General features: G+C 44.6%; 1 protein-coding gene across 2 annotated transcripts in view; it reads left to right on the top strand.

Moving 5' to 3' along the window:
- Positions 1 to 15106, top strand: part of MLPH (melanophilin) — a 95419-nt gene that overhangs the window by 17719 nt on the left and 62594 nt on the right. For both annotated transcript variants that reach the window (XM_032213992.1, XM_032213991.1), the window contains exon 3: positions 14592 to 14813. In XM_032213992.1, the coding sequence (XP_032069883.1) occupies positions 14592 to 14813 (222 nt within the window). The remainder of the gene's footprint in view (positions 1 to 14591; positions 14814 to 15106) is intronic.

Genomic DNA, 15106 nt, shown 5'->3' with positions numbered 1-15106 from the left:
CCCGGTAATGGCCAGTCCTAAAGTCCCCGCCATATCTGCCCCTCCCTGTTACGACCGTGATGCTCCGGCCCACTCCCGTGCCCATGGTCCCCCCAGCCACCCCAGTGACCCCCGCATTCCCCGGCAGGTCCTCCGAATCAGGCATACTCATCCGTTCACCCAAACAATCCCCACGTAATGATTAAAAACACAAAAAGTACAACAATAATAAGTAATAAAAGTGGGCACATTCGCTCAATCACATACATATTCCATACATATCCCATACAAAGAAGGAAAAAAAGAAGAAAGAAAAGGGAGGAAAACAAGAGAGATTACGCAGCTTATTAGAAATGCGGTTCAGGTAGCTGTGCACCAACTGTGGGATATAGGGTATATAGATGGTATATCACGTTCTTGGAAGATATAATAATAATGGGGGTCCAGAGTCTAAAAGTCCAAAGTCTAAAGTCCAGGGAGGCCAAGGTGGGTCGTAAGGAGAGGGGAAGTATGTTAACCGCATTAAATCCCCTCTTATAGATTTGTCCACCTGACGGTAAGGTGGTAATAGTAGTCCGGAACAGTCCCCAAAGGTTCAGTAAGTCGGTCAACCGGGTGGGCGCAGTCAGGAGATGTTGCACGACCCAAAAAATCATGAGGGATGCCGCCATCGTCCATATGTCACCCGCAGCAGCGAGCAGAGAAGGGGGTGCACCAGAGAAAGGAGGGGGGGAGAGCTCGAGAACTAAGGTGGCCAGAAATCAGGCACCAGTCTCAGCCAGTCTCAGCCGTATAGGAATAAAGGATCAGCCACTCCCTTCTCAATGAAATGCTGGTTAACACAGGCCCAGGTCTTTAATCTTAATCTCTCACAGTTCAAACAAATGCTCGCCGTCCGCTAGCGCCACCCACCAGTATGGAATACGCCCTTGTTGTCTTCAGCGTTTGCACTGATCACTTGGTGCCACTCGCCCACACCAATTCGAGCCGCAAGTTATCCAAAGCGGCTGCCACCGTCATCTCCAGCTTAAAACACGATGGGAGGCTGTGGTCTGTGGCGCCCGGCAACGCCGGCAAAACTCCAAAAATCACCACCCGTGTGAGCGGGGGGGGGCATCCAACAGCGCCCACGGCCAAGCCACCGTCCGTGTAAGGGAGGGGAAGGGGACGTCCGACACCGTCAAAGGCCACTCTGGAGTATCCTAGGTCTTTCAAACTTTCAACTCCAAGCCCCTCCAAGTTCCAAGGTTCCAGGAATCGCGGCAGCAACGTCTCCGAATCGCTCCGAGTTGCACTAGCAAGCCGCGTCGGCAGTCTCCGCCCCAGCCCAGCGCTTTTTTCCGATATCCCCTCTCGTCCGCGTCTTCCGAGCCTAGCAGCTCTGGGGAGGCAAGTCTCCTCAGTCCACTGCTGGCACGGGTATTCTAAGGAGTTCTTACTTCCTTCAAGCACGAAGCCGGGTTCCTGGACCAGGATTCCACCTCTCTTCCACCAACATAGTGACTTGTCAAATGAAAATGCAAAGTGGGTGTTTAATATGCATTGCTTTCAAGCTTTTTTTTAATATTGAACCATATAAAAATAATATTAAGGAATATAATCCAAATTTTATCATTGCAAATGATTTATTCATATTTATGATTTTGCTCATTTAATAAGCTGCTCTCTGTTTGCACACACACACACACACACACACACACACCATGCAGTTGGGATGCTAGAAAAATCTCTAACAGCCATTGCTTTTTTGATATGTTTGATTGTTTTCTGAACCCATAAAAGAAGAATATGAGGGAGAGTGGAGAAAAATTTGAATGACATAGTAAGGTTTGATGTGTGAAAGCGTTGTTTGATTTGATAGAGGCTTTGGCTAGACAGGACACATTGCCATATATCACAAAATATATGCTTTTCAGTGCTGGGCTTTGTCTTGAAAATCTAACGTCAGTATAGGAAATAAAAGGGATAAATATTGAGGAGACAAGAAAGCCCAATTCAGCCTTGTTAAAGGTTTTATTTATTTTGTGGGAAGAGTCTGGAAATGACTCATCAAAATGGGAGACTCCTTAATGTATACATTTTTATTAATAACTCTACAGTATCCATAATCAGAAAAATAATATTTTCCTATGTCCATGGTGAGCAGACTGTATTCTCTGAGTGGTTCAGGAAGAGGAACATTTTGGCAAAAAAAGAGAGAAATCATTGTCGTTTAATCATTCTAAATCTCCCTAGGCAATTTAGACTTTGTATGTTCACATTGCAGAATAATTCAGAATGGATTTTTGTACTAGGTCTCTTAGGCCTTTCTAAAAAACAGATGGGTTATTCTATCTATCTAGAATTATTTGGGACCCTGGAAAGCTGCCCCTTTTGCTTCTATTATCCACTGACTTTCAGTGTTAAGCTAGGCTTCTGCTCTTCCTCACATTTTTTGAGAAAAGCAGCAATCTGAATTATAGACCCTAGATCCTGTATGTAATTCAGTCAATTTATTGATTTATTTTTGTTTGTCTCAAGTACCATAGCAATCAACATAGCTTACTGTGTAGAATAAATATAGGCAATAAAATCATAACAACAATGTCACAGTTTAGTATTAAAAAGCCAAGAGTTAATACCAGTGCAACATGTAGAGTACAAAATTAAAATAATTCAAAAATCTGCTGAAATAGAATCCTTTTAACTGTTGGCCAGAAGTCTTGGCTCCTACATTCAGGATCTTCCTTGCTTCTTAAAACAAGCTCTGGTAGTGATCATTTTTGTGAGAGAAGATATTGTTTTCAACACTCTGAACAGAAATAACTATGTTTTAGGACAAGGGCCCCCAACCTGTAAACGATGGCCCACTGCTAGGCCGTGGCCTATTCGCAATAGGGCTGCGTGAGTGGTGGCCTGGCGCACATATAGCCCCACTCACATGAGGGGCGGGTGCCAGCCATCTCAGCCCTACTTGCCAGTTGGCAGCACTTGCAGTCCCTCCCACACAAGCTTCGACACAGCCCCACTTGTGCAAGTGGCATCCCAAAGGCTTCTCTCTTGTATGAGTGGAGGCGTGGGCTGGCCCGCCACTCTCACAGACTGGTTCCCCTCCCCCTGCTGGGCTGCCAAGTCACCTGCTCCCAATACTCCAGAAGCAGAGTGGTGAGAGCAGAGCTGAGTAGGATGAGTGTACCCTGCTCAGCTTTGCTGACTTGCCAAGGCTGTCCTGGGCAAGATAACTATTATAACTGAAAAAACCAGGCAGGTCCTTTAAAACTCTGTAACCTTTTATTCAGTAGCTGAAGTAGTGTAACAAAACTCGCAACAATGTATTAAATGAAGCCGGCTAGGCGGCTGCAGGAACAGCTGAAACAATATAGCAATCAACAAGGTTGTTGCTCTAACAAGACAGTTAACTGTTTAAACGGCTTGCCTTTTATACTGCAATCACCTGGCTCGTGTTACAGCTCGCGCTGATGACAGCTCGGCAACTGACAGGCGCGTCTGATTGGCTAAGACGCGCCTGGCTGCTTCCGAGCTGTCATTCGTAACAGCGAGGACTTTCTTCAATACACAACACTTCTTCCCCCCCAGCTGTGCGCAAGCACGCGTAGTCTTTTAAATAAGCAGGGGAACGACGGATTCGCTCAGACCGCCTTAATTCTATTGCAGGCGGATCCTGGCAACGATGTCCTTGTGGTAATTGTGGAGGAATTGCATAACTAAAAGGTGAAGTGTGTGGATGAGACATGGTGGCAGATGATGCTGGAGGGGCATGAGGCTGGTAGTCTGCCTCTGAGGGGTTTGGGCTATGTATATAAGGATCTGGAACCCTTGGAATGGGAGGAGCATTTACACCGGCTAGATTTTGTTGAACTTGCAGTTGAAACCCTTGAACATCCGCTTGAGAAGCTACGGCTGCTGTCTTCCGTTTCCTCAATTGATCCAGGTGTCTTCGCCATGAGGATCCATCGGATAAGTCAACCCTATAGGAAACGGGTCCTGTTATTTGTGATATAACTGCTGGAACCCATCTCAAGTCCCCTCCATAATTTCTAGCCCAAACTAGATCCCCCAGTTGGAAAGAACGGGATGGGGTTGGAGGCCCCAGGTTGCCAGACTGAATTCCTGAATAGACGGGATGCAATCTATCCAGGGTGGTCCGCAGGCGCCTGCCCATCAACATCTCCGCGGGGCTCTTCTGTGTCAGAGGGCAAGGTGTGGAATGCTGTGCCAGTAAGTAAGCATCCACCCTAGCCTGCCAGTCACCACGGTTTAGCCGGCCCAAAGCCTCCTTGGCCGATCTAACCGCCCTTTCTGCTCGGCCATTGCTTGCCGGGTGGTAAGGGGCAACCAGCGCATGTCGTATCCCTAGTTCGGCCAGGAAAGTTTGAAAAGTTGTGGCTGTAAATTGCGGGCCGTTGTCAGACACCACTGTGTCTGGCAACCCATGGGTTGCGAACAACCTTCGCAAAGCTCGCACCGTGCTGTCAGATGTGGTGGAGTGCATTAGCAATACTTCCACCCATCGAGAGTACGCATCCACAACTATAAGGAAAACCTGCCCATGGAATGGACCAGCGAAATCAATATGTAACCTAGACCAAGGCCCTCGAGGCATCTCCCATTCCCGGGAGGGAGAGGAAGGAGGAGAAGGCCGGGACTGTTGGCATGTCTCACATTTGGCAACCCAGTCTTCAATGTCGGCATCTAACCCTGGCCACCAAACAAAACTGCGAGCAAGAGCTTTCATTCTACTGACCCCAGGATGACTTTCATGAAGGCGTTGCAAAATCTGTTGTTGCAGGACCGTTGGGATGACCACACGGTCGCCCCACAACAGGCAGCCGGAATGAATTGAAAGCTCTGCTTGTCTGTTTTTAAAATGTTTGAATTGAGGTGGTAATGTACCAGAAGGCCAACCTCTCAGGACCCAATTAAGAAGTTTTGCCAAAGTAGGGTCAGACCGAGAGTGGGCTGCTATGTCTGTAGCAGACAAAGGCAATTCTAGCTCTGCAATTGCCAAAACTGAAAGGCAAGGAACTGGTTTAACTTCCTTCAATGGAAGTGGGCAGCGACTCAGGGCATCTGCATGCCCTATCTGCTTGCCTGGACGGTATCGTAAGGCGAAGGAGTACGCCGCTAAGAATTCCGTCCATCGTGTCATTCTTGGGGATAGAATAGGAGGGGTCGGCTTATCACCTGCCAAAAGCCCAAGGAGTGGCTTATGGTCTGTAAACAAGGTGAAATGCCGCCCGTATAAGTAATCGTGGAATTTTTTAATTCCTGACACTGCAGCTAGAGCCTCCTTGTCAATTTGGCTGTAATTCCTTTCTGCTGATGACAGTGTCCGGGAGTAAAAAGCTATGGGAGCTTCTGAACCATTGGGCAGGACATGGCTCAGAACGGCTCCCAAACCCACGGGTGAGGCATCACATGCTAGAGTCAGAGGCATCTTGTCACTGTATTGGACTAAGACTGCATCTGACGTCAGCAGGGATTTGACAGCTGCGAACGCTTGTGCTTCGCGACTGCCCCATTGCCAAGGCGCTGATCGGTCCAGCAACCGATGCAGGGGCTCGGCCAGTGATGCCTTGTGTGGAATGAAAGGTGCATAAAAATTTAAAAGCCCCAGGAACGATTGTAACTGCGCCTTGGAAGTTGGAGCAGGTGCGTCCCTGATAGCTGCCAATTTTGAAGGGGTAGGGTGAATTCCCTGGGCGTCAATTGTGAAGCCCAGAAATTCCACTTGGGGAACAGCAAAGAAACACTTGCTGCGTTTCAATTTAAGTCCCGCGCCCCTGAAACGGTCGAGGACTTTCCTTAGAACTTTGATGAGGTCTGATCGGCTGTTTGCAGCGATCAGGACGTCATCAAAATATGGTACCACTCCTGGAAGCCCATGGAGCAACCGCTCCATGAGACTCTGGAAAATCCCCGGGGCAACGGATACGCCAAATTGTAGGCGGCGACAACGGAAAGCCCCCCGGTGGGTGACGATGGTTTGGGCAGCCGCCGCATCGTCATCCACAGGAAGCTGCTGGTAGGCTTGCGCCATATCCAGTTTGGCAAAAATACAACCCTGCCCCAGGGAATGGAGCAGATGTTGTACAACAGGGACTGGATATGGGTTTGCTTGCAAGGCGAGGTTGATGGTGGATTTGTAGTCGGCACAGACCCTAATGGAGCCGTCGGGCTTCACTGGAATGACAATTGGGGTCTCCCACGGTGAATGGTCGACTGGCTCCAGTATGCCCTGTGCCACGAGCTTGTCGAGCTCGGCTTCAACCTTGGGCCTTAAAGCAAAAGGCACCCTGCGGGCCTTCAGTCTGATGGGAGCAACCTGGGGATCCAAGTTGAGAGAGATAGGGTTACCCTTGTACCGGCCCAGCTGGCCATCAAAAATGTCAGCGTAATCTGACAAAACTAATGCCACATCAGCAGAAGTGTCTGTCATGGAATGAATTCCATGTATTGAGAGACCCAGTGGGCTGAACCAATCCAAACCTAGAATGGATGGCAAGGGCTTAAGCACAATTAAAACAGGCAAAGTTGTACAATGCTGCCCATAAGAAACTCTGACATTATAGGAACCAACAATAGAAATGCTAGACCCCTGATAGTCCTTTAAGATAGAGTCAGGAGGAGAAAGGTGACAGCGTTTAACATGGGGGCACAAAAGAGAAAATTTGTCCCAAGATAACAAGGATTTGGAAGCTCCAGAGTCTACTTCCATGTTGCAAGGTTGACCTTCGATCAATGGAGTGACAATTATCTTGTCCGTACCCTCTGAGGAAGAATTGATGGAGACATCAGGAAACGGCAGGCCAGCTTGCTTGACGTTGAAGCAATTATCCTATCGCTGAGCAGACGCACGGGGCTGAGGACTTCTGTTTGAAGCAGCTGTCCCATAAGGAGGTGGAGGAGCAGACGTTGCAGCTGTAGCAGGCTGAGCAGCTCTACAAACTTTGGCCAAATGTCCTTTTTTCCCGCAACGGCGGCACTCTGCAGCCTTAAAGGGGCAGGAAGCCCTGGCATGCGGACCACCGCAGCTAAAACAGGCATTTGAATTAGAAAGCGGACGGCTGATAGACTGCTGCTGACGCGGTTGCTGTCTGCGGGGCTGTGCCCCAATCCTGTCCACCTGTAAATTAAGTAAATAGTCTGGAAGAGGGGCAAGCTCATCAATTAAATTGGTGATGTACGTTGGCTGTTGTAGTGGAGGAGGAACCAAGGCAGTTGAGGCTTGACCCGTTGGTAAACTGCCAGCAACTGTCATCTGCGCGAGGTAACGTTCTATCTCGCTGGATGACGAATCTGCCAACTCCGCAGCGCGAGCCTCATCTATGGCATAAACTAACGTGACTTTAGGCTTGCCCAAAAGCCGGCGTCTGAGGAAAATGTCTTTTAATCCACAGACAAATTGTTCTGCAAGATTAGCCTCTAAGTCAGGAAAATCGCACTGTGCTGCAGCAACTCTTAAAGCTTGCAAAAACTGATTGACATTCTCTGCAGGCTTTTGGACGCGCCTGCGGTAAGCAAAACGTCTTGCTATTTGGGAGGGGGTAGGGGCATAGTAAGCCTGAAGCCCATCTGTGAGCTCTTGCCACGAGAGGTCATAAACCGCTCTTGGGGCGGCAAAAGACCTTGCGGTGGCAAACATTTCCGGACCGCAAGCTGTAAGAAAAAATCCGCACTTTCGCGCTTGAGAATAACCCTGGCGGTTATTTGCGATCAGAAAGCACTCAAACCTTTCCAGGAATGCTTCCCAAGTCTCACCTCCGACTCCAAAAGGTGCAAAAGTAGGCATACCAGCCATGACGGTGAGGAGAACTCTAAACAACTGAGAGAAGAAAATTGCAGTTGATTTTCTTCAGGTTACAGGTCCCCAGTCTTCGTCGCCAGTATTATAACTGAAAAAACCAGGCAGGTCCTTTAAAACTCTGTAACCTTTTATTCAGTAGCTGAAGTAGTGTAACAAAACTCGCAACAATGTATTAAATGAAGCCGGCTAGGCGGCTGCAGGAACAGCTGAAACAATATAGCAATCAACAAGGTTGTTGCTCTAACAAGACAGTTAACTGTTTAAACGGCTTGCCTTTTATACTGCAATCACCTGGCTCGTGTTACAGCTCGCGCTGATGACAGCTCGGCAACTGACAGGCGCGTCTGATTGGCTAAGACGCGCCTGGCTGCTTCCGAGCTGTCATTCGTAACAGCGAGGACTTTCTTCAATACACAACAATAACCCAATCTGCTTTTGGAGTGTCAGGCAGCTTCAGTGAGTCTGAAGGAGTACAAGACCACAGCCCCGAAGACCTCAAAGGCTTCCCTTATATCTTGTGTGAGTGGAGCTGTGCTTCTGTGTACTGGCCCGCCACTCATATGGCCCAGTTTTTCTCTCCTCCCCAGCTGGGCCACCAAGTCACAAAGGTTGGGGATCGCTGTTTTAGTAAATAAGTATCACTTCAGCTGGGCCAAAAAATAGACTAGATTTCCACCAAAAACTAGTTCTGATAACTGAAATTTCTAAATACCTTATGAGGACTGTTCTACTCAGAGTATGCTGTATCCAGCCTGAATTAGTGATTGCAGCCAGATCCCCTCTTAATTATTTATAAACATTTAGAGGCTACAAATAACAAGAGACTTGCAAATAATCCAGGCCTTCCAACAAATGGCATAGCTAAATGCATCAGGCAAAGAAGAACATTTTCTTGGCAGGAATAATGATTTGTGCATTCAGATTCAACCCTGGAATAATGACAATTCCAAAATTTAGCTTTCCCACTTATCATCTGTATCTTTGCTTTTGTCTTGTTCCTTTCCAAATTAGGTCTCTTATTTTTTTTTTGTCATTAGATAACTGCTACCTGTTGCAATTTCTGTATTGCTGCTCCAATAATGATATATATTAGAATATGAAATCATAGAATCATAAAATCCTAGGACTGGAAGGGACCTTGGAAGTCTTTTAGTCTGACCCTCTGTTCAAGTTAGGAGATCTTATACTGTCCCAGACAAATGGTTGTACAATCTTTTCTTGAAAACTTCCAGTGATGGAACACACAAAACTCTGGGAGACAAGTTATTCCATTGGTTAATTGCTGTCAGAAAATTTCTTCTTAGCTCCTCAAGTACTTTTATTTATTTATTTATTTGTTTATTAGACTTAAATACCGCTTCATAGGGCTTTCAGCCCTCTCAGCGGTTTACAGATTTTTTAGCAAATTGAGTCAGCAAATTGCCCCCACAGTCTGGGTCCTCATTTCACCCACCTCGGAAGGATGGAAGGCTGAGTCGACCTTCAGCCGGTGAGATTTGAACCGCTGAACTGCAGATCACAGTCAGCTGAAGTGGCCTGCAGTACTGCACCCTAACCACTGTGTCACCTCGGCTCTTTTGAGAATGTCAACCCCCTCATCTCTGTGACAGATCCTCGTGTACTGGAAGATAGTTAATCATGTCACCTCTAATCCTTCTCTTCATTAGGCAAGATGTACTTAGTTGCCTTAACCTTAATGTAACTTAATCTGAATTTGAGAACAAGTATCAATTGTGCTGAAATTTCAAGAGACTATTGGGTAATAAGAATTTATTAAACTTGTATGCCATCTCACAACAATCAAACAAAAAAATTACAATAAAAGCAATAAAAGATAAAAAGATGGCTAATGGGTTGAAGTGAGGGGGTCTCCCTTTTCCTTGCCAAATTAATGGTTTTAGTGAATTAGTGATTGCTGCCAGATCTCGGGAAATCTCTCACAGGGTAGGTGCTGTTTATAGAGAAGGTGGGCTTTCAGGGTCCCAATAGATGACATTGTTAATCAGAGTAACCCATAGGATACCAATCTTGCAGGATTAAATTGGCTGATTAGATTGTTACCAACAACAGGCAACCAGTGACCAGGTCCTAGGCCAGTGTTGGCTAAACTTTTTTGGATCACGTGCCAAAAGTGGGAGCACAGGGGAGTTGTGCACAGGCATGCCCACACCCATAATGCTATATGCACGATCACAGCACGCATGTGCGCGCAACCAACACGACTCCCCTTTTGGCGCACCTTTTTCGCCCTCCCCAGGTTCCAAAGGCTTTCTAGGAGCCTGGGGAGGGAGAAAACAGCCTCCCCCCAGAGGCTCTCCAGAGGTTCAGGGAAGTGAAATGAGCTGGTTTGGCTGTAGGGCCATTTTTCACCCTCCGGAGCCTCCTGAACGCTCCGGCGGGCAAAAAATGGCCCTACAAGCAAACCAGAAGTCTGTTCCTAAACTTCTGGTTTTCCCATAGGGCCAATTTTTTGCACTCCGGAGGCTTCAATAAAGCCTTAAAAGAAGGCCGAAATCAGAGCTGACCGGGCAACTCTTTGCATGCCCTAACAAATGGCTCTGTGTGTCACCTCTTGCCATCATGGTCCTAGGCCATGTACCTTTACCATCCTAATTGTAACTATAAGCTTAATAAGTGAGGCAAAAATAATGATGAAATGTGAGATGTGAAGTACCAGATTCCCCTACATAGAAGCAAGATGCCCTGATCTACCAGAATTGGGTAGATGTAATGAATAAATAAATGTGGTGGTTCCCATCATGTTTACTTAAGATGCAGAAGGTCTTTTCCAACCAGCTAATTATGGAGCCAGTTAAATCACTACCATAAAATGAACTGGGTTTCATGAGTAGACAGATAGTAGGAGCTTTCTTGAGTTACTCAATTAAGTTATTTCCTATACTATAATAAAACAGAATATAACCTCCTCAAAGCAGAGCTCTCTTTTTTTCATTGGGTTCTTTTATGTTGTAAAAAGTAAATGCAAATGATTTGATAGATGTTATCTTACTACATGGAAATCTTACATTTTAAAAATAAACTGATAATCAAGTTAAAGTTCAGCATTTATGAAATTATTCACATTTAACTCTTGCATGCTTACTCTCCCAAGCTGCTCATTATGTAAACAAATGTACTGTAGAAACCTAAGATTACTTTATTGTGCTGATATCCATAGACAAAACAGTTTCAAAATATCAGCTATTTAGGCACTGATATTTTTCATATGTACACATGCTTAACTTCTATATTTGACTTGCTGAGCCCCTAATTTAATCTCCTTTTTTGTCTGTGTACACAATGTGTTTGCTTATTTGGTCATACCTCCAGACATTTGCGAAAACAGAAAAAGCAAACATCTCAGTGCACTGTTGCTGGATAGTATACCACAGGAGCAACATTAACTATGTATATGAAAATTTTCCAGTTATACTTTCCAGTCCTACCCACCTGGAAATAAGCCATCAAGGACCTGTCCTACAGTGCAAATACTACATTCTTTAATCTTCGCCTCAAAGGCAAACGAAAGATGCTGTGTATTTCTAGCTGTGCTGAAAGCAAGCAGAAGTCTATCAGACAACCTGGCGGATCTGTGCTGGTAAAATCCAGCTTAAAAGTGTTCATTTATGTGAGATGTTGATTGTAATATACTTTTAGTTCCTACAAACTGAAATTATTATTCCATATTCCTTTCGGGGCAAAGATTTTGACTTCATCCCAGGGCAGGAAAGGAGGATTTAAAGCCGTCATCGCTTAAGTGCTGTTGACCCTTATTTAATTCTAAGTAAATGCTGATTGTTAGTTGAGTAGATTTCTGTACATAAGCTTTCAATAATAAATCAGTTTAATTGAACCTTCATATGTGGACTTGCTCTTTCATGACTGACATCCACTGTGCAAAACCTTTCTACTGGATTTGTGCTGAAAATACTCTTCAGATGCCTAAACCACTATCAGAAAGAAACAGAGCTATCCATGTTACTCTTAGTGGGTCTTCAGTAGCATTCAAATTTTGTGACTCAGGCATATTCTTATTCAGCAATTAAGAACCATCAAGAGGAAGCCCCTAATTTGAACCTGACTTCTGCTAATATGAGCTAGGAAGCTATATTTTTTTTACCCTTAGCTACCCACCAACTTAGTAAATAAGACAAAGATGATGATGATGATGATGATGATGATGATGATGATGATGATAGTTTATCACATAGGGCAATAATGACATCAAGAAAAATTATGAACTTCTAAGTATTTGTTTTACAGGGAAATATCACAAAAGATAGATTCACCAGATTTATTCAGAGGATGTCTGCTTTATACTTTGAGATCTGTGGTTTTAGAGTATGATGTAGATAGTAATCATGTTCCATGGGAAACCCATTTTTTCCTCTCATTTAGTCTAGATGACTAAGCTAAATAATGAATGTCATTTCAAAGTAATACCCAAATGTAGTCTCTTGTTCCCACATTTTTTGATGTGCTAATCCACAGAGTTGACATCTAACAAGTTAAAAAGCAAACGTAAATCTCAGACCAAGTGGAGGGATTGTTTCAGTGGCTTCTTCTGTCTAAGAGTTTCTTACTCTTAACAATTTTAAGAAGCATGGACTTCAACTCCCAGAATTTCCTAGGAGGCAGGAATTAAAATCCACATATTTTAAAATTGCCATGATTGAGAAACACTCATCTATCTGGATTAGTCTCCCTTTCCCTTCTAGTGAACTGAAGCCAAACCTTAAAAGTAATTCAAAATTATGCAGAATTACATCTATGGAGATTCTCTGTGATTTTAAGAGTTCAGCTTTACATTCACAGCTTGGTGACATCTGCTCAATCTTTGTAAACCTTAAAAAGTTAATTTGAACCTGGCTACAACTTCGTGGATGACTAGTCAATGCCAGGCTTGTACATTATTAAAAAAAAAATCCAGAAGGAAACCATTCTTGTTTTCTTACAGAAAAAAACTAGATAGATATAACTATTAAATCATTAGGGATATAGTATTTGGAGAAACAGTAAGAAAATTTTAGAGTGCTCTTACTATAAGAAATGGGGAGAGTGTGCTTGGAATGATTATGTTGTAGGATTCTGTGAATATTTTAGGGGAAGTCTCTTTATTCAGTTGATACCACAGAATAATAATAACCCAATTAGTGTAATCTCTGTGTCCAAGAAATCAGATTCAGTCAGTGGCTTTATTTAAAGGTTAAACAGCATGAACATAAAAGTTCAACTGTCATGAAGGCAAGAAAGGAAGATTCTGTCTGTCTTCTGAAAATGGCTCATAGGTGGGAGGGAAACCACTGCATTACTGTGTTGTGCCCCCAAATGACAAAGCCAATCCAAAAATGATATTTTTAGGTCTAGAACAACTTGACATGGCTGGCTCATTGCAGCTAGTTGCCACTTCCAACAGAACACTAAGTGTTTCTGATAGTACTGACTACAATGGGACAATTCGGCCTGGCCAGCTCAGCAGGATCTGCCAACGTGTCACCACCAAGTCGCCTCTGCCAACTCATCACTGCCAAATTTCCATAGGACAACTCCACGTTGTCAATTTGCTGCGGGGACAACTCACTGTGGGCAGCCGGAGGGAGAGTTAGGCGAGCAAGCAAGTGATGGACAGAGCAGTGGACTTTTTCATCCCCATATCACCTGCTGCCACTCTGCGCTCTTCCCTTCTGTTCCCTCAGTCACTTGCCCAGCTCTGCCTCCAGCTGCCCACAGCGAGTTGTCCCAGTGGTGAGTTAACTGTGTGAGTTGCCCTGAGGTGACTTGGCAGTGGCAAGTTGGCAGAAGCAACTTGGTGGTTGCAAACTGACTGCAATAAGCTGGCCCTGCCCATCTGGCCACTCTGCGTTGTCTCATTGTAGTCAGTACTATCAAAAACAGTTAAAGATCCAGCAGGATCCAGCAGATTTGTATTTTGGAAGAGAGAAGTAAGGAAAGTACTAGATCACAGGTGTCAAAATCAGTCGCATCACGTGATCATGACATTTTTTTGCCTTTGAGCCCGGGTGGGCATGGCCTGCACCTGATGCATCTGGCCCGTGGGCCACCAGTTTGACACCCCTGTACTAGATTATTTCATTCCATTATCTTCCTTAAAAGCAGCCTGGGTCAGTTTCATCCAGAATCATAGAAGACTTTAGAGTTTTTTAAGAGCATTATCCAAGTTGATAAATTGACTTCTTTGCACCAGACTCCAATCTTGATGACTGTGTGACAATGGCCTCCCATCCATATCATTTCAAAGAATTTTTCTATAATTCTGATTAGGAAAGAACAGATATCTGTCTCCAATCTAACCCCCTGCCCCCAAGCAAAAGTAGGAAACAAAAATAATGAATATTGGCTGAGTATGGTTTCAGGGTTTCTTTTCATTGCCAAGTATATGGTCATGCTCCAGAAAATGCTGTTGCATCCTTCCTATTCAGCCTTGCAAAAGTGAAGATACAGCCAACAGAGCAGGATTAGAAGACCTGAAGTTCTATGTCATCTGGCAGTGGAAGGCCCAGGTAGAGAAGTGTTGTGAAACAGTGCCTGAATCATAACATAGAAATGTTAATGTTGAGGGGAGGGAATGTGCTTGGATGGTGGGTTGGAGATGGTCCTTGATGTCATGGGTTGTCAATGTCATCTCCCCTGAGTTCTCCTGGAGCCTTTAGTTGGACTGATGGTTTCTAACATTTGCACACTCTGGAGGGCTTGCAGTTTAGAGAAATTCATGCTTATATATGACTGTGAGTGGTGTGTGATAAACAGATGACAGTGGTTTTTTTTTTTTTTTTTTTCCCCAAAGGGATCTAAAATGCAAAATTGAAAAAGAAAGCACTAAGCGGGAGCTATTGTCCAGTCAATCCCACCTCAACGAAACACTCTGTATCCATTGCCTGCAGCCCTTTAAGTTTCTATTAAACAGCAAACGCCAGTGCTTGGACTGTCAGTTGTACATATGTAAAAGTTGCAGCCAGTACAACAAAAAGGACCAAGGTTGGATGTGTGATCCATGCCGCCTAGTTAGGTAAGTGGGCTAGACAAGAGTTTTGTCATCTCCTTTCTTTATTACAGTTCTGACTAGACATTAAGTGGTAACTTTCTGAAACTCTTTAATTTCTCATGTGAAGCATAGCTTTCATGACTTAGCAAGTCTTACAAAGAATATTGTGTTTAGTTTTGGTTCATTTGAATTTACCTCCCGTTAGTAATGCTGTATATCCAGAACTGAGAACTAGTCCTGATGAGAGAAAAAATATGAAACCTGCATGGTGATGAATTACAAACTGTATCCTTTTAACCTTGTGATCCAATGCTGAA

This window comes from Thamnophis elegans, chromosome 3, assembly GCF_009769535.1.
Source record: "Thamnophis elegans isolate rThaEle1 chromosome 3, rThaEle1.pri, whole genome shotgun sequence".
Lineage (NCBI taxonomy): Eukaryota > Metazoa > Chordata > Lepidosauria > Squamata > Colubridae > Thamnophis > Thamnophis elegans.
This window is presented reverse-complemented; position numbering and strand designations above follow the sequence as displayed.